This window comes from Poecilia formosa, unplaced genomic scaffold, assembly GCF_000485575.1.
Source record: "Poecilia formosa unplaced genomic scaffold, Poecilia_formosa-5.1.2 Scaffold81, whole genome shotgun sequence".
Classification (NCBI taxonomy): domain Eukaryota; kingdom Metazoa; phylum Chordata; class Actinopteri; order Cyprinodontiformes; family Poeciliidae; genus Poecilia; species Poecilia formosa.
The window spans coordinates 1,153,863-1,178,781 of NW_006800020.1; the positions used below are offsets into that span (position 1 = coordinate 1,153,863).

Genomic DNA, 24,919 nt, shown 5'->3' on the forward strand with positions numbered 1-24,919 from the left:
TCATCTATCCATTACATGAATGTAATCATATCAATAAAGCTACTGCAGTAACGAGAAATCAGATTTTTGATCAGATGAGACGATTGATTTATTTGCAACCAACATTCAAAGGGCTGGTAATTTTGTAAAAAAAAACCCAAAAAAACAACCGTTATAGTTTAACAATAAATAACATTAAATAGTGCATTATTGTGAGATTATGTAAAAATAACAGACTATTTATATTATAAGGCTTTTAATACATTTTTACTCATCAGGGTTGACAGTTAGTGTGAAGCATGTTGTAACTATGACCCCAAACACATTTTAATACGTTTGCAATGTGAAAGTATGAATCTAAAATGTGCACACAGTGTGGACAGGGCAGCTTTGATAGTGTGAATGTGTCTTAAATGTAAATCTTGCAACATTATTTCCATAACTGTGTTGGAGTAAATTCCAGCTTTTTTTTTTAAGGTAATCAGCTTAGTTTGAGGAATGACAAAGCCTGAAATCCACTTGGTAAATGTGTTTATTCATAAATGAAGGCAAAGTATTGATCCGCTCAGGGAAGAAATTTGTTTTCTTCTTTTATGTAAAAATCATACAAATTAGTATCTGTGTTACAAACAATAAATAACACTTCAGAAACATTGTTAAAGTCGACAGTTAGTGTAAACATCACATAAGACATAACATTACATTTTGGTCATCAGTGGTTTTCAGACACTTATCAGGTGGTGATAATGCAGATTTACATGTTTTGAGGTTGGTGTTTGAGCCAAGCACACAACCTTGACTTATCCAGCATTATATCATCAGAAGTGATTGTGAAGCTCAATATAAATGGAATCTCAGTTGTTGTTGTTGTTGTTTTGTTGCTAAGATGTATTAAGATGCTGAAGTTTCACACTCAATTTTAAAGTGAGATTTAATTTGGGCAGGTCAGAGCTTAATCGTGTAACTTTTGGGTGATGATTGCAGTGCAAATAAACTCTGGCAGCTATTCAAAGTAGTAGTGGGTTCAAATCTCTTTTTGACCTGTTAGTCACAACAAACAGTGCACAGTTGAACAAGTATTCAAAACCTACACCAAAAACAAAACTTACAAAATACAAACATTCTGTACATTTACAGGACCTATGACAATTATTATTTGTAAAAAACAAACAAACAAACAAAAAAAGCTTTATTAAAGCAAAAAAAAAAAAATGTAATAAAATTTGATTACACTGTTTTAGATATCCTTTTATGGCTGAATATTATACATATTTTTTTTAATTACCTCTTTAAAAAAAGCTTGGGAACCTGTAAATAATATAAATAATATTCCCTACTGGGTCTCTTTAAGCTCATTGTTAAAAAAGGATGAATGATTCAAGGCAGGAGATATGTGTTAATTCGTTTTTACCTCATTGCTTCCAAACCAGTGTTGTTATTACCACACGGTTTAATGTATCCAGGTAAATGAACATGCTATAGTTTTACAGAGTTCATGTTAGAACAAGTAGATTCAGCTTTATTGAATGAATCCAACTCAAATGTCAGTACAGTACAGCAACTCCTGCAAATGCTAAATGAAGCGTGACTTTGTAGCTTTGGTTGCAGGGCCACTGAGTTATCTAACAGAGGACGTGCAGCTCATCCTGTCAAAGTGCTTTGTAAAATCACAAACATCTAACAGCAACAACAGTCTAAACAAGGTCACCGGGACCACTGAGAACCTTTTAATAATGTGATCGTATGCCCACATTTGCCCACTTATTCACAGCTTCAACAAACACAGAGTCATAAAATAGACTGTATTACAACTGTACAAACATGTTACTGCAGGGATATTCAAAATATGGTCATTTTTCTCCAATATATATATAAACACAAGGCCTTCATACCTCTCAGCTCTAACAGTACAAGAAACTCATGGCAGTTGCTTTGCATTAAGGGGGAATTTTTTATTTGATTTTATTTTTTTTACCATTGTGCTTACTAAAAGCTCCATGCCCAAGTCAGGTGAGCTGGTCCTGAGTGTGAAGAGCAGTCCAACATGACAGCAGCAGTGACTGTGGTTGAAGTTTATATACACATTTTTAAAAAAAATATGACGTTCACAAACTGGGCTCTCCAAACGTCCTCCGGCACTCCATGACCCCAGCGCCCGGAGGCCTGTCACAGTTGTGTGTCAGTTTAACTTGGTTGGGGGAGAGGCGATCATAGGCCAACCTGTACTCCCGATCAAAGGCATCTGCACAGAGAGAACACAATAGTTTAATCTGACCATTCAATAGCTCAAGATGACTTTATAAAGGTATACACAGTGCCTTGCAATTTCCTGTAATATTGTTACAATCATATATTTCAATGTATTTTATTGGGATATTAAGTGACTGACATAATAGCCTGGTAAAATACAGTCTCCAGATTGAGAGATGGAGAAACCCCAAAACACGTGCAACTGTCATTTAAGTAATAGACAGTTGCACAAAGTACTGACTCAAAGAGAGGATGAGAACAAATGTGCACCACACATTTCTAATTTGTATTTGAAAAAAAAAAAAGAGGTAAAGTTATGAATCAATTTTTGTTACACTTTATGGTTATGCATTACTTCTTTGGGGTGTCTCACAAAAAAAAAAAGAATCCAGTAAATTCATTGAAGTTAGTAGTTTTAATGGGATAAATGTGAAAACTTAGGGTGCCGTGAATAGTTTTCTGGGGAACTGCAGATCTCAGCCTGTCGCTGTTTATCAAGCAATTTTATTTTTTTTTTTCTGCTGCTAGCAAGGATAAAAGGAGTGAACTTACTGATATTAATGTTGTTCTTCCCCAAAGCCACAAGAGTTAGAAACAGTAAATCTCTGTAGAGGCTCCTTTTAGGGTAGAAGAGATAGAGAGAGGGAGAGAAAAAAAACACTTTAGACTTTCCATCCATATCATCTTCCCCAGGCAGTTTAGAACAGCACAGACATCTTTCATTCCCACCTCTGTCTCTTGAAACCCAACTCGGGCCCCAGCAGCTGGATGATCTGGCTCATGGGCTGATAGACGTCGCTCTTCTTGATGCTCCTCACAAAGCCCTGCAGCAGCTCCACAGTGAAGAGCTGCCCTTCTTCGCACAACCCAGAGCGAATCAAAGAGTTGGCACCTGTAAAAACAGAGCAAAGTCAACGTCAGCCTGATCAAAGGATCATTCATCTCCGACGCTCAAAGTCGACCAAGACAGCAGAGCCACGACGAATCCTGAGATAAATTATGTACGATGCTCCAGGTTTACCATAGACTAACTTTTTAAAGTAAATGCGCCCTCTTAACAGCAAGAACACTTTGGTGAAAATATAGACCTCTACATTTTACCACAGTGTATTAAAGAAAATGCAGAATCAACTTACAGTGTGTGTTCCACAGGACATAGCAGGGTTGAACTTTATCTTTGTGCAGCTTCAGGTTGTCCCACATAATCCTCACCAGCACCTGCTTGCTGTCCTCAGATGAAGCAGACTGGGGAATCTGGAGGGAATAAAATATGTGAGCTTACTCCTTTTTGGTGTTGGGTCTTTTGGGGGTAATTTTAATATTGCAAAGTCTGTATGCTTGCTTGAGAGCGATGGTTATTTAACACTTCATCATTTTGCACATTTGCTGTTTTAGTCCTTTCCAACCCAGATTTTATACCACAGGAGATTTTAAATCAACCATGGGGCAATTTTTTTTAAAAGGGGTGTGTTTCGTACCATCTTTGGAAGTCAATTATGTATAGGAATTTTCTATAGTTTACCATCAACTAACTTTTTAACAGAGCATTTATTATAGATTGATATAAATCAGAAAATAATAATTAAGTTAAATTATGTGTGAGAGCTACCTAATTCATTACAAAAATTTAAATGTATAGAAAAATAAAGCAATAGCAATTATCTTAACATGGATGTGAAATGGTTGTTCCAGAGCTGGTGCTTCATAGTAGTTATTTTCCCTCTACTTAACACTAGGAGGCGCCAAACACCACAGTTGAATTCAACAAAGAGAAACTATTCTTTTCATAATCTCCGCCCCCTCCTATACACGTTATAGTGATATTAAGTTAAAAATATAAGCGTTGCCTACAGATGTACATGTACTACTGATAACTACCTGGTCACCATGGCTACAATGTTGGGAAGCCAGGATAAGAGCAGGCAGGTTACTGGGCAGCTCCAATCTTCTGAAGTACCATACAAGGTTCCAGAAAACGATGGGATGTTGGTCAACGACGCTCGGGGAGGAGATGGCCTGGTCTCCCTCGTTCACCAGCAGGCTCTCCAGCTCCTTCCACAGAACCAGGGGGCTCAGGTACGGCACTGTCACCGGATCAGGAGATGATGCTTGTGCCAAGATTGGGCCGTCACTGCGAACACTCCAGCTGCTCTCCTGCTCCAGAGCAGGAGCCGCAGATGGCTGAGCTGCCTCAGACAATTTGGCTTCGGGGCTGAGCGGTGCAGACGTGTCCTCCTCTTTAACAGGATTACTCCACTTAGATGGCCTGGGGGGGGAGACAGAATGGATCTATTTAAAGAGGTCATGAGGTTAAATAGCTATTTAGATCTCATGTGTCTGTGAAAAAATAATGAGCTTCTCACAAAAATAATACCACAATAGCAATACATTACCTATTCTGTGGTCTCAGGTCTTTGATTTCCACATTGAGGAAAGGCAGGAAGGCAGTTCCACAGAAAGGACAGGTGCTGTTGAGGTTTGAGTCATCTGCTGTCCAACCGGCCATGATCTCTTCATCGTACACCAGACAGTCACATGTTTTACAAAGTGAGCAGCTTGACATCATCACCTAGGAGAGTTAGCATAAGGAGAAGGCAAAATTGCCAATGAAACAGCCTGAGCAACCTCATGGAAACAGTTTATGGCCTGTAAATATCTTACCTCTATGGTGTAATTAGGACTGGGCTGGAAGCGGCTGACATCAGGAGAAGAATCTGGAGTGCGTGGGCCTTTAGAGTGAAGAGCTAACCCACCTGAACACAAAGAAGAATAAGACAGTTATTAGTAGAAGGCAAACCTTGCTTTAAGGTCCCACCATGCACTCCTAAATCTGCTCGGTTATTCCTTTAATCTAAATACTGGGAGAAGCTACTTCTCCCAGTATTTGAGCAGCTTGAAATGAGATAGTTCACATTTGAGGCGGACAAACGTGCTACATTTACTGAGGCATCAGCTTTTCCATTAAAGTCCAGAATCGCTCAATGTTTTGTCTTTTGGGGTCAGGTTTAGTAAATCTCTGTCTCAGTTGGGTGTGCTCATGTGAATGTATAAACACGTGTCCAGCATAGGCACCTGCAGCTAGCTGCACAAAAGCCTCCGCACTGAATCCACCCTCATGCCTGCTGGCCTAGTTTTCCACAGAACAGCACCCAAATCTTTCCAACATTGAGTCGTTCTCCCAGCTTAGATTCAGATTGTTTTTTTAATTTTTTTCAAACAAAAGAACAAGGCTGCAGAATGTATTTTCATCATATCTAAGGCTACGTGTACATAGTAGGCAAATGCGACCTGAAGCCGCTTTTTATTTTATCCGCATGCAAGCCGTATCAGACTTTTTCATGCCAGACTAAATGGCCGAATTCTGATCTTTTGACCCCCAAAAGATCCAACTTGTGCCACTTCTATACATGATGCTAAAACAGATACATATCTGATTGTTTTCAAAGTGTTTGCAGTGAGAGCAGCCATGTCGTATTTTATGTGACTTTTATGTCATTGATGTGAGACACGCGTTATAATTCTGTACCAGAAAAAGTCAGACGTGGTAAATACAAATGTAAAAAAAAAAAAAAGCCTAAAAATTATAATTATGAACTTATGAAAGCAGTTTGTGTCACTGAACCAAATCACAATCCCACCACACCTGGCTCTGACCACACATCCAAACAGATTTCTCTGCAGAAGTTGCAGTAAATGCTTCACAAAAAGTTGTTGCTATTAGTTATGCTTCCTTTTTGTTAGCTTCTTTAATGTGACAATACTGTTGGCTCCCTTTGTTGAACAGACAACAAAGCGATCCATAATCAGTGGCATCCATTAATACTTCTGTAAACGATGCATTGCTGTGTGACGTCAAAGTTCTTCTTCTACGCATGCGGATTGTTTTGGGGTCGTAAATTGCTTACACAGAAATTTAATTGTGGTTGCATTTAATTTGCAGTATGAACGAACATGAAGGATTAGATTTTAGAATAAAATTAGAATTGATGTGTGAACATAGCCGAAGATATTCACTGCAACACTGCTGCCTGTACAGAATGATGAGACACTGTTCAACCAACCAGAGAAGGAGTTATGTCTGAACACTCTTGTGGGGCTGCTGGGGCTGCTCAGGTTGGTTTGGTGAGCTGCGGCAGGGCTCCTCCTGACCCGGGACATGCTCCCATGCTGAGGTGAAGTGAAGCCATGAGGATCCAGGCAGGCGTCGCCATCCAGCAGCGAGGAGCATTCTACCTCGGCCGAGGTCAGAGAAGAAACACTCATACGATCACTGTTCCCATCCTGCCAGAAAATACAGAACACAACCCAGTCAGCTTGGGTCAACTGACTTCATCTCAGACATGTCTGATTAAAACTCCCGTCTTACCTGCGTCAATGATGTCTGCGATGACAAACGGGAGTAGAGGCGACTGGCCTTCTCCGCCACACCCTTTCCTGCGGATATGACACTGCTCTTGAAGATATCCAGCGTCGGAGTCAGCAGTGAGTCCATGGAGAACGACGAGGTGGAGGGACTGGGCGAGGAAGGCAAAGCCAAGGACGAAGGTCTCTCCCTGTCTTTGTTACACATGCCCATCGGAAGAGATGGCGAAGGCTTCAACCTCTCCTTGGATTTCAAGGGGAGTGAGAGGTGCGTGTTGGAGCGGGTGAGCGTGGAGGACTGCGGGGATGTGTGAGCTGACGAGCTGGAGCGAAACAGTGGACTAGAGGAACTCTGCAGCTCCATACTGGGTGAGCGGCTGTTCAATGGGCTGCTGCTGTTATTTATGAACATTTCAGTCTCTTCGGCAGGAGTTGGGCTACCCTTACCCAGGTCACCCTGCTGTCCTGCTCCTGCGGACCCCATTTGTGACATGGGATCATACCCTGTTTCTCCATCTCTCTGTCTCCCCCCGACTGATTTTTGCTTGTCAGTCTCTGTATCCTCTTCTTCCACACCATGCAGTCTGTCAGCAGTAAGATGCTGCTGCTTGGTAGATCCAACTAGGGGGACAGTGAGCATCACTAATCCCTGTCCACCAGACAAGTCCAAAGATTTGGGTCTCTCTGTCTTTGGCAGCGCCGGGGAAAGCAGAGTCTCATTAGGGCTGGAAGCAACCCTGGTGCTGCAGTCTGGGATAAAAACACACGAGCCAAAACATTTAGGTCAATCAGAAGTCAGATATTTAAGTATGTTTGAAATGACATTTAGACATCTTTTAAGACACATTTCAATGCCTTTTGTTCATTTGTAACTTTCTAAGGAAAGAGAGAAGGAGTATATTTGACATATGAATTAAAAAAAACATACCAAAATATGTCTTGTTCATCAACTATTGAGTGTTGGACTGTTTAATAATCACATTTTAGAAGTGCCAGATGAGGTTGTGTTTTTCTCACACCCATATCAGTTTATTATGCTGCAGAGCATAACATTGTATTATTGTATCCAGGGCAAAATTGTGGACAAGTGCACAGGCAAAAACATTTTCTCTGGCATATGCAGAAGAATTTGTATAACTGTTCCCATTTTAAAACCCACTTGAAAATGCTTTAATTTCCCAAACTTTTATGTGATGATTTGTGCTTATTGTGCTTCTTATGCCCATTTTATTCTTTGTACAATTTAACATTGTACAGCTCTTTGTGATTTTAGGTTTATAGATTAATTTTAATTACTTGTGTCAATGTACCATGTTTTCTTTCCTTAAATGTAGGTCCTAATGTTTTGGTAACATTTAATCATGCCATGGCTTAAAATGCAAAATATCTATAATAACAGCGATTTCTGTTGACTCAGAAAACCATCACCTCCTGTGTGCAATCAAGCACAAGAGCTGGCTTGTGCGGCACTGGTTAAATCTCTGTATATGCTGGTTGTCATAATCCTGTGGTATTTAACAGTCCAGACTGACATAATGACATTGTTCTAAATATAACCATCATTTTTCTGAGAAGTGCTCAAAACATTCCTTGCAGAACAAAAAAAAAAATATTTCCTTTTAGTTTTTCTTTAATTTCCCGTTAGTCTTTATTTATAGAGCCTTTTCAATGCACATCAATAAAAACAGAAGCCATCCCGTAAAGTAATTACAATAGTAATTTTAATATTATCTGCTTAAATCAAAATTTAAAATACATTTAGGCACCTTATTGACATAACTTTGCACAGACTACATAACCCCATAAAAGGTTACCCAATATTTACGTATATTTCTGTCTACCATAAGCATGCAATAGATGAGAACCCTCTAGCAGCCATTTGCTCTAGTTCAAATTTTAATTCATGTATTCTGTTCTCCAAGACATTTAATAATGTTTTCAGAATTGCTTTCATCTATTTTCTCTTTTCTAATTATGGTTATTTTAGTGAGTGGGGGGGAGAAAAAATCCCAGTGTTGTACATTTGTTTGGTCTTAGAATAGTCATCTTGTTTTCTATGGCAAATTAAAAGTGCCTCTGATAAAAAATTCTGGCCTTTTAATGAGGACAGCCAATACTGCGACAGAGACTAACTCTTACACAAAGCGCCGGCTTACGTAACAGTGAGCATATCCTCTAAAAGAAAGAAGAAAAAAAACACCCAAATATAAGAGCAAATGAGTGGATGAGAGAACATTACACCCACACTGTGAGTTTGTTCCCCAGCTTTTAAAGACAGAATACTCATTTTCCTGTTTACTGTGACTCATTTCTGCAGAACTGCTCACAAAGAGGGAAAGACCCGAGGAATAAAGCTCTCCAATACTCACTGGGCTGCCTCAGCCCTTTTTCCTCCACCGGTGCCGAGTTATCGCTTTCTCTGTTGCACAGCCTCTCCTCCTCCTTTGACAAGGAATCGTAACCTTGATCAGACTGCCCACCTGGAGAGAAGAATATGCTTTAATCCCGACAGTGTTATTAAAATGCCTTACATTTTTCCTTTCATTTTACTTTTCCTCCTTCAGAAAGAGCTCAGCACGTTGAAATTATCACGCCAGTTTTTAAGGAAACTTTTCAAGAGGCATCTGATCACAGAAGTTTTCTTCAAACGAGAGCTCTGACATTGCCCCGAGCTTACAGCAAGCATTCCCAGAATAGAAAAGCAAGAAAGGCAGAAAAGGAATAAAAATCTTTCTAAAACTTGAATCATGCTTGCAAGGTCAGCATGTAGAATAAAAAGTTTACAGACTTTTTTTTTTTTTTTACTTTTTAATAGCTTAGTTTGATGTAAACATTGAAGAGGCAAGTCATACTGGAGTAAAATGTGAAAATATAGAAAAATGCCAAGATGGATAGCTCTTGTAGTAAATTTACATTTTCATCCATCACTGTAGATGCTATAGGAATTTAAATTGGAAAATTTCACCATATGAGTAATAATAAAACAATGTTTGTGGCATTGTATTTTTTCTGAAAATCAAATAATCAACAGAAAGCACCTTGCTTGGAATATAATGGCGCAATTTATCACAAACATAACGACGCGTTATCTATGCATACTGTGATCTGAGCAGGTCAAAGGTTTCCAGATCAAATGACTGATCCACTTTTAAGGTGACAAACGAATCACATCCAGATCTCAGAGGGTTTGAGAGAGAAGCATTTCAGATTGAGTGGGAAACAGTAAGGCGGAGTGGCGCTGCGTCGCCTTACCTGTACTCAATCCATCATCACTGGAGTCCATTTTTGTGAAGTCAGTATCGATGGAGGTGCGTTCCGCAGAGTCATTAGTGCTGTCTAAGCTGCCATGGCTGACTGTGTCGAGATCACTGCCATCTACAAAGGAAACGACAGGGAGGAAGGGGAGCGAGACGCTTAAAAACATGACAGATAACCAATAGCCCTGCTCACATAAGAGCCATGAATGAACAATCACTGAACCGAGGAAAAACTATTATCAGCCGAAAGCCACACAAATCTCCTCATGCCTGAATGAGACCAAGCAGATCTCTGTATGGTCTGGATTTAGCTCAAAAGAATGACGTACTGAAACGTGAGTCGATGTTTTGCGTTTCTCTGACTGTAAATTTGACGAGGAATATTTTGAATATCGTAGATTAGCATAAAAATGAGTCCATTATGCTAACAGAGTCAAAGCAACATCAACATGACATCCACAGCAGCGACGACACCGTTTTCAGAGTAACGTGTGGTGTTTTCATTAGTGCCCCCACACAACATTCATTACAGTAATAAGGTGGTCTATGGTTTGGGGAATTAGAGAACATGTCAGCATGAGAAACCCGTGTACTGACAGAGCTCGAAAGAAAAACCTTTTACGCTGTTTAATTATAAGTACATTACAGTGTCATTAAGGGAAGGCAGATGGGGAACATTATGTGCCGATGGAGGCTGTGGCTGGGGATAAATGTTGAGAGAGCTGGAAAACAAGCGGAGCAACAGCAACTCAGGCCAAAAAAATACATAAGATCTTAATGCATCTGTATTATTGTTAGTAACAACAATTAGTTTATGTCACATTTCTATTTGAACTGAATTTGGGGTACACATTACAGAGTGTCATATAAATAACTTGGGATTTGCAAATACGGCCCCAAGTATCGACATGGATTCCCATCATAACACCATTAGCGGAATCAAATTCTGCTTTGTTGGCTAACTCTGTGTGGACAGACTAAGAAGCTGACTTTGATTTCAGATGCATTACATGTACAAGCATTACATTTAAATACATAAACTTCAGAGGAGTTTGGCAGATGTGCAGTCATTATTTTGGCAGCTGCAGCCCCGACAAGTTCCACGATCAAAATTCCTTTTTGTTTAAAATCACTTCCTATATTTTGTGCATAACTTGCAAAACTGTATTTAGATACATCCGTTTGCATAACTAATTAATCTGTTTTTCCCCCCAAATAATTCTTTTTTTTATTATTCTTTATGCTAAAATTCACAGTGAAAGAGAGAATATTTAGACTGGTGCTGCTTTCTCCTCTGTCATGAAACCTGCTTCGCTCGCTGCGTTCAAACTCAAGTCATTGAGTGTTACGACATCATGCAAAGCGAAAAGGTAAAAAGCAGGAGAATAACCTGTAACTTTTGTCCGTACATGGTTAGCTGTGCACAATTAAAATATGCACAATTAAAAATGGTCATTTGGCTACTGTCTGACACTATTTAGGGGATTAGGGCTGTTCATTTTTCTGACTTGCTTAAAGTCGTGTTAAAAATAGGTTGCTAAATCAGTTTGTTCAAAGTTCCCACCTGAAAGCTGGGGGTCTTTGTGTGGAGTCTGCTGCTTTTTTCCCGCTTGCTTGAACTGAAGCACGCCGAGTATCACGTTCCTCAGCTTCCCCCACAAGAAATATCCTCCTCTGGTGGTGGAGGGCCAGGTGCTCTCCAACACCGCCTTGGAAAACAATACAACACCATAAAAGTCTAGAACCATTGCCAAACAGCCACATTTATTGTCAAATGACTTTGTTGCTCGGATGGTGCTCACAGCGACAGCACACACCTTGTTGTAGTATCCGTAAGTTATAGCATTGGGCTGAACTCCTGCCTTCTTCATCTCAAACAGCACTCTGACGGCCAACACTGGCTGGCTGTACTGACCGCACAACTGCAGCAGCACACGGTAACACACCTGAAACACAAAAGGAAAAAGAGTTTTGCTAAAAACATACCTTGTCACAAAAATGCATCAGTTGTTTTGTATGAAGTATTTTCAGACCTCATCCGGAGCCTGCAGCTTCTTGTCTTGCATCTTTCTTAAGACATCGTAAGCGGTCCGCAATGCTCGCACCTTGGAGTGACAGTTTCCCACAAACCCTGGCAGGCAAATGAACCACAAGCCGTAGCAGTGCCGAAGCAAACACTTTGACCACATCTGAGGCATAGATGAATGCGTTTTGGCCATCTTCTGAGCGGATTTGATCTCCTGCAAAATGAGAAATTTGTGGTTCTTTATCACCCAAATGCCATGGCAGTCACTCCTCTTTAACATTTCTGGGTTTAAAAAATAGAAAGCAGACTTCTCTGTTTCTATGTGTGACCTGTTTTGAACGTCTAAAGATGGCCGTGGGACTGGCTGGGGTGCTGTGGCGTGGAGCGATGCCTGTGGAGTTAGAATTTGGTCCCTCCATGGTCTCCAAAAGATCAGATCTCAGCACCGGGAACCCGGAGTAGCTGCAGGGACACAGAAATAATGAAATCATCTGCAGCAGACAGCAATAAAAGGAATGCTGGCAGTAAAGTCTGGTGCAATATGATATGGACTCCAATGCCAATGTGTTGCAGTTCAAAACGACCACAGGACTCAGCAGAAGTCACCAAATTCTAAGCTTTGTCTTTCTTCTTTTGCCATCTGTTCAAGTAAAATTAAGTAAAGTAAAGAAGTGAATTATACCTGTAGCACAGAGGATGTTCTTCTCCTTGAGGCAGAGGAGGAAGTTCTGGAGGGTTGATATAAACCGTGTGCTCACTGCGGTGGGATTCATCCAGCTCGATCAGCCTGGTGTCCTCTGGCCGCTCGCTATCCATCTGGTTTACAAGAGAAGTACATACTTGTCATCATTCTTCATCTTTAGTTACCATTAATTCAAATTCCACCCATTACATTTATGCATGCTGCCTCAAAAATAAGTGATATAGTACGAGCCCTCAGATCCGGCCACATATGGGGGTCCATAAGAACGAGCAGATGTCACTGATGACTCCATCTGCATTAGAATTATGGCGCTGGATCTGAAGAGAGGCACTGCCAAAGGCAGCGGCTTGAGCCCATAAATCCTCCAAGACTAAATGAAAGTAGGCTGCAGGGACCTGAGCGAAATTGATGCCGTGTTGCCCCAGAGACATTAAACCTTTTGACTGAGATACTTTGGCAACACTACTGGATACTAAGTAGCCACATTAGCTTCACATAAAACTTGACTGATCTGCTGTTTGGAGAGAGCTACACAAAGCAACTCGGCTGGCGTGTCAGAGAAAAGCTCCAGCCCGAAGCAGCAAACATGCTCATCATTTTCAGACTCAAAAGAGTAAAAAAAAAAGGCATTCAAGTACACTGAAAATGCTTGCTATGATGATCTAAAACTATTTGCCTCATATGTTTCTCACAGCTATTCTGCACACAAAACATCAATATTATAACAGGAGCTAAACAGTCCCCCCAGTAGAAACGAACTAGAGGGTTTATTCCGCTCAGCTGAGAGGATGATTCAGTCGACCGACTCTGACTGACCTATTTGTCTTCGCTTCGATTCTGCTCCTCTGCGCTTCTCGAACTGGTGTCCTTCCTCTCACACCCAAAAGCTCTTACTCAATCATGCATTTGTTGTCAGTGTCAGCAGCAACTATGAATGAATCAATGCTTCCACTTCTCAATAATAACTGGGAGAAATGAACATCAACATCTCTAACATGTTCTTGCTGGATTTGAATGTGACATCCTGATTGCACAATTTTGCATGCATAAAGAGGATGTTTTTTTTTCTTATAAAAGGGTTCAGGATGTTTTGTCTTTTTTTTTTTCGGATGTGCAACAAAGCCTTTTGACAGTCTTTATTCATATAAACTGTCAAATCGGCAAATAATGACAACAATTCGCTATCGTCCCACAGGATTTTTTTGTTAAAAAGGGAAAGAAAAAAACAAAAAATGAAGATTTAAGCATGACACAGGATGTCTTAGATAGAGCCTAAAGAGTGACAAAACATTTACTCACACAACACAGCACGAGTTCATTTGGCTTACCTTGCTACCAGAGGTGAATAACTACCAGACAGGAAGCACAATGACAAAAAAGAGGAGAAAAAAGGTAGTGAATGAGCAGCAGGGAACACACAAAGAGTAAAATAGGAGTAAAAAGCAGAAAAACACAGTCACAAATTGTGGAGGAAAGTGTTACATTTTCCAAGCTTTAAAGAAAACAGAATCAGGAAAGAGAATAGAAATATGAAAAACCCACAAAAATGTTTTATTTAATACGGTTTCTTCCACTGACAGTGGGTGTAAGTGCACACTCAAACAGACCTCTGCCATTCAGATTTTAACAATTTGTTTCACCAAGATTCCAGATAATATCAAAATTAGGGCTGCAAAAGCAGTAAAAAAAAAAATCTCAGTTTTGAGAAAAAGATAGCGAGGATTAGCTGAGACCCCTCACCTTATCAACACACTCATCAAAGAAAGCCAGGCTGGCATCTTTATCACTGACAAAGGAGCACTCTTCAATGAAGCGACTGAACATCTGAGTCTTCGTCATGAGGGAATAAAACCTCTGATGGGAGCGGTCTCTGCTCTTCAGGAAGCCTGTGCAAGTAAACACATTATTTCATGATAAACCTAAAAGCGGCATCGCGAATGTAAATATCAGACCTTTAAATCTGAAACAAAGAGGTCGCGATGTTCTAAACCAATATCTTAGGAAATTAACAGACTGGTTTGAAACAGGCTGTTCATTGGCTCTGATTGCATAAGAGCAGAAAGATGTGCGTGGACATTGGGCTATTAATCATGCTGCTTCTCCGACTTATCATCCAGGCCTAATTTCCACTGAAGCTCAAGTTAGATAGCCTGCATCCATTTAAGGGAAATGTTTATGCAAGAACTGCAGTTATTAGAACCCAACTTGTACAGCAATAAATCTTGGGGGCAAGAAAGCCACAGCTGCTAAGACGAGACTGATTATTACTTAATTAGAATGGCTGCAAATGTGATTTCTGCTCGGACACAGCACCTATTAAAATTGCTAAAACATTCCTATCTTTTGTAATCTTTTGTTGAACCATGCTGGATCATTTTTTTCACTACTTTAATAAAAGGCGAGACTGAAATGTACCTTGGAGGTCAAACAGGGAGGTGACATCCGTGGTTTTCTCGGAGGGAGCTTGGGTGATGGGCTGCAGGTAGGAGCGGTAGCCTCGAAGGATGGCTGCCATGAAGCGGAGGAAAGCTTCTTGGATCTCCAGCTCAAGAGTGTGGAGGCTCTTTCCGCCGTAAAGCTCCCTGTCAGTCATGGTGTGGTTCATCTGCACATCGTCACGGTTTAACTGGCACCCTTAAAGAAAGAGCCGAGCAGAAAATGATTTAAAATCTAGTCAATGCTTAAGCATGACTTTCTGAAAACGGTGTAAGTCTTAAATAAAGATTGGATGGCATTACACCAGCAAACTACAAAGCCTCTGATAGTAAAGTAACATCCCAAAACATCACAATAACAAAAATACACATTCAGTGTAATTTCAGGGTTAGCACTTTTGCGATATTGTGTCGCATGTGGATGAAAGGCACCGCAGATTACACGTTTTAAGCCACCAAAGAGTTCAGAACCTTCAGTTTCTGCAGGGTTTTTGCAGACATCCAGTCAATAGTTTGGAAGAGTTCAATGTGAATCAAAGTGGTGGAGAGATCCACATGCCCAAATGACGCTATTATCAACAAAGCAGAGGCACAGTTAGTGCAGCTTGGTGAAGAAAGTAGTTTTACTGCTGAATTCCAACCCAAAACTGTGCATGAGGCTAAAATATTACGTCTCATGATCACTTGATACAAACTAACGAGCTTCTTACACACCCTGGGTAAATCTTGTTATTTATTTTAATCATTTCCACAAAGCAAGGCTTTAAAATGATGGCTTCCATGCCTACATAATGTAGTGGTAGATGCAGTAAAAACCTTCTATTTGCACATGTCAATTACAATTTTAGCACACACTAAGCTAGGATGAAGGTGCAACATTTAAAAGTGCAAAAGAGCACAGAAAAAAACATTACTATTAGCTTGTGTTGCTAATGACAGTTAGCCTGGTCAAATCGCTCAGAAATCCCACTGGTTTCTGAGCATTTAAGTGGAACACAGTTACAGGTTGATGTCATGCAGAGACCCTAATTCTGACTTATAGTATAAATGAAAAACAGCATAAGTAGCCACTCAGTGTGGCGAAAAGGCAACTAATACCACACCATTAGCAAGATGTTCTGGGATGAAGATCACAAGTTGTTTTCATGTCATAGTGAGCTCAGCTTCCTGTAAACTCAACCATCCAAGCTGACTCAACAGACTCATGTGGAGATCTAAATTATGCATGAAACCACTTTGGAAAATGACACAGCGTTGGACTGGAGGACTGGACTCACCCTCTGTGAGCTGCTGATAGAGCTTATTCAGGCTGTTCAGGAGATGTTTACAGGCTCTCCTGGGCAAGATTTTCCATGTCAGAGCCTTCTTTTCGTCTTTTCTGAAAGCACACCAGATGGTTTTCATTGCAGGGGGGAGGAGGACAGTGGAGAAATATTGGGGGAAAGATAGAACAGGTTCACCGACATTAGAACTGACATCTTAAAGTGTGCGAGCTGATGTGGGAGGCATGTGTGCTCTGTCGAGTAAAATGCTTCACATTCCAGCCGCACTCATTATGTAAGAGAGGCTCCTACTGACAGACTCTGATAACCTTGTGGATAACTTTCAGAATCGCATTAAGCAAGGATGAATGAGCTTTGGCAGGGGAGATTAAAGTTGATCTATGACATGCTGTCTGCAGTCAGAGGTCACTTACTGGGAGATGGTGTTGGTGTCCAAATCAACACAGCTGATATCAGCGGGAGGCACATAAAGGTCAAAGTATCGGGAATCCAAACCCACGATAAAAGGGCAGGGAGCGCTGAGAACATCTGCCAGGGCCAGCGGACACAGAGGGATGTAGGGGCAAGGCCAGTGGAAAGGAAAGATCATCTGACAAGAGAGCAAACAGGTCTGTAAAAATCACACATGCAGTTCCAGTCAAAAGTTCGCAAAAGCGACTAAATATCCAGCCTGATTTGTGGTAAAAGCTTGCTGACCAATGTGGATTCAAAAACATTCACAATAAATTTAATATTGTGCACACATTTTTTTTTTCTTTTATAATTACAGCTGTTTATAGTAGTATTTCCCCTCCATAGAAAAAAAACCCAGTTCAAATGCATTAATGAAAAATCAACAACTCGATTAGATGTAAATTTCTTAGCAGAGCTGTAAAAACATCTAATGCATAAAACAAGAGTTAATCTGCATAATAATTTATTCTTCTGCAGTTATTTTCATCTCATACATACACATAAATTTTAGAGGAAAATTTTTAGAGGACCAATTTTTGGTCACAGTGACTAAATGTATATTGATTCTTCAAAGATACACCGGCTCCATCTCAACTTTTTTATGACTACACTCATTCACATTAACAATCATTCGCTTTTGTGTCTTTAACATTAAAAAATTAGGATACAAAGAACCAAATGCTTACAGACACAAGAGCCTCAGTGACGCTGGTGAGAACAGCTGGACGTAAGGAATGAACCAGGATCTTGTGCTCAGTGACGGCCAGCACGAGAAGAGTGGCTGCATTTTTAGGCCCCAGATTCAGCAGAAGTGTGGAGAGACTCCCGCCACTGCAGGAAAAAAACAACAAAAAAAAAACATAAAAAGATTTATTTATTGAGACAAAAGAAGTACCTGGTATGTTGTCATTACATGGTATTGTAATTAATTTTTAATTCTCTACCTAAGAGGCAGTGGAGAGGACACTGGTTGGCTCAGAATCAGGCTGTCGTGTGGCGACAACTATGAAGGAAAAACAAGTTAAATGACTAATGAGTTTGCACAAGATAACAAGCTTCTTAAGATTTAGAATGAATAAAGAACATGCAGGATTGATAAATAACATAAAAAAATTATGTTCTTACTGCACCTGGACAAGGATTCTTGGTCTTTGGATGGAGGGAAATGGAACATTTTTCATGAAGTGAGATATGTGCCTGTGAGAGACAGAGTAAAACATAATAAAGTTGCTAAACTGAATAACAGTAAATTATCTTGGTTATAAAAAAAAAGAAAAGAAAATCAAAAACACAAGTTAAAAAAAAAAAAGCTAATTGTATCCGCTAACTTTTCAATTGGCAGTGCATGTGGTCCAGAGATGGAATATCTGTAGAGGAAGGTGAGAAAGCTCTTGAAGGACTGGAAGAAGGGCCAGTGTGAGAGTAAGCAGATGCTCTTGTTGTTGTAAACATTTCTGCTGCTGTCAGGTCTGAGATGACAGCTCGGCAGGCCGAGTTGTGAGCGCTGACGCTCCGAAAGGTTCTCTTCTGGGTAAGGCTCATAGAACTGGATAGCTGCTCCGTACACCTGCACACAACACAAGCAATCACAATGTGAGCAAAATGACCTGCTTAAAGTATGCACACTCATAAAAATGGCTAATGAATGAAGTCAGTGGACCATTGAAAAAAAAAAAAAATTCAATAATTCCCAGTTCTTTTTACAGTTTCATTATAGAAATATTCAGCATGATGTATTATCATCCTCGCTACGTTAAAGATTTCTACCCTAAGTAAATGAACAAATCAGTGTGTGCACGAGGCGTCGTGACATTACCCTGCAGACAAGACGTTGCAGGCAAAAATAAATGAGCACTCAGGCATTCAGACTTGCGCACCAGCCACACTGCTGCAGAAGACATTCATTATTCAAAAGACGGGCTACACAAAAATCTTTTACGCTGCATTGCTTACAAAAGCTAACAGCCTTTTAGTATTCCTAAAACAGCTCTTAGAACACTTTTGATTCCAGTCAGACCCAGAAAATTGATTAATATTGTCTGCCATTCTTGGAAATACTGCTGTGGCTCTTGAGCAAGCAAATGCATTAGAGAACCTGACGCAGTGAAAAGGGCAGACAGGGAAATAGATATGGAGAAGCTAACTTTAACGAGGCAATTAAGGCTGAGTGCGTGAAAAAAACGGACACAAACTGCATGGGAACTCCCTAACTAGTGTTGATGTAAATTAAACTTAAGCTAAAGAGAAAAGTGGTTTCCTTAACAATACTGGTGTGAAAGTCTGTGATTGTCTGAGAGCCCACACAACTTCAGCAGAAAAACCTGACACGGTTTTTTTTTTACAAGACCTTGGCAGGTTGGTGGTTATACCTTCTCTCCAGAAGCACCCGTCAGTACGAATGTGGAGAAAACGGGCAGTGAGTGTTTGGTGTGAGCTGGCCAACACTCAATCATCGCCCCCATGGGCAGGCAGAACATCGGGACCGACTCAGGCAGCGGGAAAGACTCATAGTCCTCTTCAGGATACCTGCACAACAAACCTGAGCACAACACGGAGAGACAAAGTGGGTTTAAAGCTGCTGTGTTTTTACCATTCATTACTGACACACAGGAACATATAAACGTCTCTCTTTACCTGCTTTGTATGCGATTGTGTTAGCTTTAGCAAGAGACTTCTTATAGCAAAGGTAGACCGAAGATCCCCACTGATGAGTAAAAACAAAAACATCACAGATAAATGAAAAGCTGCAATAGTTCTATACTCCCGGAGGAGAAACTTGACGTGCAGTGCCGTGCAAACATTTTACACGTTTTGTCACATTATAACCACAAACTGTGATGTTTGACCACAGCACACAACTGTTAACAATAAGGCAAGTAATAGTTTACAAAAAAAAAAAAAGGAGATCGTTTTTGCTGTGCATTTCAGACTCCTAATAAAGTCTAATGTAAGGATTTGTCCCAGGTGTATTAGAATGGTCTAGTCCAGGGGTCACCAACTCCAGTCCTCGAGGGCTACCATCCTGTAACTTTTAGATGCGTCTCTGCTCAAACACACCTGGATCAAATAAACTGCTCGTTTCCACCCTATTGCAGAGAGGAATGAATGCTGGTGAGGGAATTCAGACATTTTGGAGCAGAGGTGAATCTAAAAGTTGCAGGATGGACCCTGGAGGACTGGAGTTGGTGACCCCTGGTCTAGTCCAACTAACACTGAAAGTGAGAATCTGTAGAATAACTTGACAGTTGATGTCAACGGACATTCAACATCCTGACCTAATGTTTTCCAGCAGTGAAGAGAAAAATATGCAAAGGGACAGAGGTCAAAAGACCTAAAGCAGCAACTGCAGCAACACTTGGATCCAGAGATTATTGACTCAAAGGGGGTGAATAGAAATGCAGGGCACATTTTCAGATTGAATTTTATTTTGACAGGGGATTGTTGCCATGTAATCCAGATAAACCACAATGAAGCTTATGGTTGTAACACGACAAAACGTGAGCAAGTTGGAGAGAAATACTTTTGCAAGGCTCCGTATATCCGGATAATTTGCGGTTCCGTCTCACCATGCTGCTGTTGAGGTTCTTGTCCACCTTGCAGAAGGTGTGAGGAGGCGTCTCTCCCTTGCCAGGCACAATGACGCAGATGTCGGTGACAGCCAGGGAGGTGTGAGGCTGGCTCTTCGGCGCGCGCCGGTACGTGATGTAGATGCGCTGGGAGGACGAGCTGCTGATGTTGGCGGGGCGCCCCGAGGGCGTGGTCTGAACGATGTGGCATCCAGGCTTCAGCTTCTCTTTCCACTCATACAGAACACTGAAACACAACGAAGTGTGCGAATATTTAAGCAGTGTTTTAAGGCAGATTAATACGTCCCAAGGAAGAGAAGCGAATAGAGGTGCTGAGAGAGTGAAGAGTCAGCGAGCGAGGATCGCTCCTTACCCAAGATCTGTCAGCGGAGGCTTATCTCTGCCTCTCTTGTAGCACAAGAAGATCTGCGGGCCCCGAAGGCTGGCTCCATTGAGCTCTGCTGAGAGGCCTGAGGGGGTGCTCTCCACACAGGTGAAGCCCGGGGGCACCTCTTCGCCGAGGGACCGTATCACCACAGCAACGTCGGTAATAGGGGCTTTGGGTTTAACAGACTTGGTGCCGGCATCATCAAAGTGCAGGTCCTCCTCCAGGGGCTTGAATGAATCAGTGAGGCCAGCAACCACAAAGTAGTCGGCTACACGGGGCCCTTTATCCTCCATCATGTCCCATTCCCACACTATGAGCTGGAGGTCAGAAAACAGGGGGAGGATGGGGGCGGGGGGCTTATTAGTCTTTACATTATTTTGTTTAAAGTTTAAAGCTTATATAAGTATTTTTACTTAAATAAAATAAGTAAAAATACTTATGCTATACATTGTGTATTAATATATGGATGGATATTTGCTACTGCACCATATGAAAGCCTAACATTGTCCAAAAGTAAAAACTGAAAATGGATTATTACAAAAAAAAACAAAAAACAACAAAAAACAACAAAAAATTATTTCATGACAACAATATGATGGATTGATATGTGTGCTTACTGGTGAAACAGACCTCTGCATGAGCTTTTAATATAATATAGACAATGCTGATGACAGTTGTCGAGGAAAAATGTCAGAGCTGACATACTGAATGAATACAATGAAGGTGTGTGATGGGCGTGACAGTAATCTGAAACATGTTAAATATTTTAATATAATTGTAAAGCTTTGTCTTATTAACTGCAGACATTGTATTGTGCACTGATTACTAAGTTTGGACTTTGGTTTCTCAGCTTCTTTCTCTCATGTTTTGATCTTGCTATTTTCCTTCACTTTTTTCTTTTTTTTTTTGACATGTTTCTTGATTTTGGTCGTGTAAATGTATTATAGTAAACTACGCCAACTAATAAAAGTAAATCTATGCAGCTTAACATGCATGTTACATCAAAAAGAAGCACAATAGGGCAAGAAAACAATCCGCCCTCAGGGCATTACAAATGCACTTCATATTGCAGAAACGAAGCAGGGATATGTAGCATCTGGAAGCATTTAACATACATTCCTGTCTGGGGAAAAAAAAACACAATATTTCACACTGATATGCGCTAAACATTTCATGACCTACACGACCCATGACTGACTTGGTAAAATAAAACACATCTCTTAAGAAACACAGAATAGAAAGTGCAGCGTTTTCAAAACTGCATTCTGACGCTTCTTTTATTTCCAAAGCTTGAACGTCGATGTTCAGGCAACATTTGTTCTAGGCCTCAACAACACCATGATAAATGAAGGAAATATCAGAAGCGCCTGTGAAACAGCTTGTTGTGTGTTTATCACAAAGAACAGAGAGAATCCTGCAAGCCCTGGAAGCACTGGGTCAGCTTATTCTACTTCATCTGAAGAGCCTGCTTTATCTCTTTCAGCAGTCCCCCCACACTCACTGCTTAATTGTTGTTTTTCCATAGCTGCAATATGTGTGAGTTGACGTAAAGTGTTTCCCCCTCCCTCTGTGCTGGATGTGTCACTTTCAAGCACCCTGGACCTCAGCAAGCTGTGGCCTCACTTCACCTTCAGAGGACTTGACGCCTTTTGCAAGGTTTCAACCGCGACAGAGATACTCAATAACGAAAGTTTAGCCAGGGAGCAAATGGGGATGAAATTTAAGAATTTGACTGAAATCATTACAGAAAAATTTGCAGGCATTGTTCCACTCAATATATCCGGTATTTCATAACAGGCTTGTTTACTGCAGATTGGAAGCAGCGTTTTTTTATAAATCATGACTCATCAACGCTGGAGTGTTCACAGCCCGATAGGCTCCTCTGACATTTGTTCCTGTCCAGCATTCCCCTTTGTTTGCTGATGAGTTTTTAATTCTGTAATCTAAAGCTTTGAGACCTACATATGTGTATATGCTTATGTTCTTTGTTTATATTAAATTATTCTTCAGTAGCACTACAAATATTCTCTCGCGCTGCTGGCAACATCAGACAAAAACAAATGATGCCTCCTTTAAGATGGCCTTGTTTTCATGTTGCACCGCTAGTTCTATTTTTAAGCACTATGAGGAGCATCAGATCATTTGAATAAACCCACTAGTGAAAACTTGTAGTTCTATGCTGAGATTTGCCTAACACGGGAAGTATGATCGTTAATGCTTAATGCATTTAACAAACCATTCCTGCAGTCAAAGCCAGTTCAGAAAATGTTAGTGAAGCAGTCATTTCTGATCTGCTATCTACACCGAACTCCCAAAACACAAGCCAGTCAACCGTAGATTTATTTAAAGAAAAATTGGTTGCATCACAGAAAATATATTGTTTTTCAAATAAAATGTTTATTATAACCTTAAGAATTTCAGAATATGCTAGAGAACAATGTTATGAAGAAATTGACGTGTCCATTTTCAACAATGCGGAGCAGATTTTAAGAATCAAAGAAAATCCTTTGATGCAAGTGAAGAAAAAAAAACAGGTAAATTAACAAGAAGGCTTTGAAAGCTGGTTTTTCTAACACTGACTGACATTTTTACTTGCAGGCGTTTTTAACAAATTCACGACACAATTATGAATCCTTCATGCATACAAAAATAAAAATAAAAAATCCCCATCTAGATTTTTCAGACGCACAAATATTTTACGTCCAGTTAACGAAACCAAAGAAACGGGAACCAATTATGAATTTGCAAATGTTGCTGTCAACAAAGTTCTAAAATATAAAATCTGAAATAGGTTCCTTGCAAATTTTCATGCAGACATATGGTTTATTCTTCCCTCATGTTAGGTGTCCTATGTTGCTCGAATAGGGATGCTGAAATTCCTTTTCAAAGTCACGAATGCATTGGTTGATCAGTGCTGAGAATCTACTTCATATTAAAAATGCCTCTTCAGCCCATTCACCTCGTCTTTAGTGTGACATAACACTAAATCCACTCTGCAAATACCTGTTCTCAGTGATTACTGCATAAGTGCTCAGCCACAGATACACATCTGGTAGCACAACAGATGTGTCACATAATACTTGAAAGGTTCTGGATTAAATAAAGATGTAATCTCTGCTCTCCGCTACCACGACACCTACTCCATCTATTCCTCCCCCTCAACAGGAAGCAGAAGACTAAATTTATGGCTAATCCTCACCATGGCAACAATATTAAAACTAAGCAAGTGAAGTGCATGTAGAACATTTCTGCCTGTGCTGCTCAATCACAAACACAATTCCGATTGCTCAGTAATTAGAGTAGAATATCATTATTCCACATGTTTTGTTTTATGGTGTGATTTTTATGAGTTTTATTTTAATATTGCAGCTTTTCTTCTCAGAACAGAATTGAAATTATCAAAACTGCTCATTCGGGTCTTCAAAACATTGTGCACATCAAAACAACAAAAACAAAAACAAAAAAAAAGCTGTTTCTCGTTTTTCTGAACATGTGTCGAATGCGTCGGTGCAGCCGTGCACGTGACTGTGAACATTTATCTGCTTTTTCCTACATATTCATACTTATGTCATGTTGACCAAAATGAATAACATGGGTCTCTGTTGAAAAGTCTCAACCTCCGCAACATTTACTCACAAGTTCATCGCATATGCAAAATGCTTGAAAAAGTCGTCATGATGTCAAGATTATTTCTACATATTTTCATTAGATTTTTTTTTTTTTGGGGGGGGGATACCCCCAGAAGGCTATGAAGTTAATATTGTAATGGGAGTGGGGAAAAATGTTTTTGGAATCAAACGGACATTATCTGTGCTTAGAAGCATTTTACTCGAAGTCAAAGAACAATATTTGTAGTTTTGTCCAGATAAGTTTTTTTCTTGCAGCATTTTAATGCTAAATTGTACATATTATAAAATTTGTGACTACTTGCTTGTTCATTTAGTTCACTTATTTATTTACTTTTTTGGTAAATTCCAAGAAAATGTATTTAAAAGTAGACATGACAGAAAACATCCACAGTTACAATGCTTTGCGTGTGTGGCAGTCCGAGCTAAAATTACCAAGGTGATGTAAGACCACGTGAAAATATTTCTGAGAAAGAGAACCCTTGGAGTTGAGTCTCTTTGAGGGGGGGAAATAACGGTGATGAAGGAATGGAACTAATTGACAGAAGTGCTTCACAAGTTACTGCTTGGCTAACAGTTGCGGGGGACTCA

At 40.2% G+C, this 24,919-nt stretch overlaps 1 protein-coding gene across 2 annotated transcripts in view; it reads right to left on the reverse strand.

The window, feature by feature from the left end:
- Positions 1 to 493: 493 nt before the first annotated feature.
- Positions 494 to 24,919, reverse strand: part of dennd4a (DENN/MADD domain containing 4A) — a 26,342-nt gene continuing 1,916 nt past the window's right edge. The window contains exons 2-30 of one of the 2 annotated variants that reach the window (XM_007556821.2): positions 20,688 to 21,019; positions 20,315 to 20,561; positions 19,383 to 19,452; positions 19,118 to 19,287; positions 18,077 to 18,315; positions 17,879 to 17,945; positions 17,693 to 17,751; positions 17,435 to 17,579; positions 16,709 to 16,884; positions 16,290 to 16,390; positions 14,993 to 15,211; positions 14,318 to 14,463; positions 13,906 to 13,926; positions 12,557 to 12,690; positions 12,204 to 12,336; positions 11,882 to 12,088; positions 11,666 to 11,794; positions 11,413 to 11,557; positions 9,844 to 9,966; positions 8,961 to 9,071; positions 6,596 to 7,341; positions 6,291 to 6,510; positions 4,891 to 4,982; positions 4,623 to 4,798; positions 4,108 to 4,495; positions 3,366 to 3,483; positions 2,959 to 3,121; positions 2,782 to 2,846; positions 494 to 2,221 (exon numbers count right to left, since the gene is read on the reverse strand). In XM_007556821.2, coding sequence (XP_007556883.1) covers positions 2,085 to 2,221; positions 2,782 to 2,846; positions 2,959 to 3,121; positions 3,366 to 3,483; positions 4,108 to 4,495; positions 4,623 to 4,798; positions 4,891 to 4,982; positions 6,291 to 6,510; positions 6,596 to 7,341; positions 8,961 to 9,071; positions 9,844 to 9,966; positions 11,413 to 11,557; positions 11,666 to 11,794; positions 11,882 to 12,088; positions 12,204 to 12,336; positions 12,557 to 12,690; positions 13,906 to 13,926; positions 14,318 to 14,463; positions 14,993 to 15,211; positions 16,290 to 16,390; positions 16,709 to 16,884; positions 17,435 to 17,579; positions 17,693 to 17,751; positions 17,879 to 17,945; positions 18,077 to 18,315; positions 19,118 to 19,287; positions 19,383 to 19,452; positions 20,315 to 20,561; positions 20,688 to 20,998 — 5,058 coding nt within the window. In that variant the 5' untranslated portion in view covers positions 20,999 to 21,019 and the 3' untranslated portion in view covers positions 494 to 2,084. The remainder of the gene's footprint in view (positions 2,222 to 2,781; positions 2,847 to 2,958; positions 3,122 to 3,365; positions 3,484 to 4,107; positions 4,496 to 4,622; positions 4,799 to 4,890; positions 4,983 to 6,290; positions 6,511 to 6,595; positions 7,342 to 8,960; positions 9,072 to 9,843; positions 9,967 to 11,412; positions 11,558 to 11,665; positions 11,795 to 11,881; positions 12,089 to 12,203; positions 12,337 to 12,556; positions 12,691 to 13,905; positions 13,927 to 14,317; positions 14,464 to 14,992; positions 15,212 to 16,289; positions 16,391 to 16,708; positions 16,885 to 17,434; positions 17,580 to 17,692; positions 17,752 to 17,878; positions 17,946 to 18,076; positions 18,316 to 19,117; positions 19,288 to 19,382; positions 19,453 to 20,314; positions 20,562 to 20,687; positions 21,020 to 24,919) is intronic. The other variant, XM_007556822.2, reaches the window with a different exon arrangement.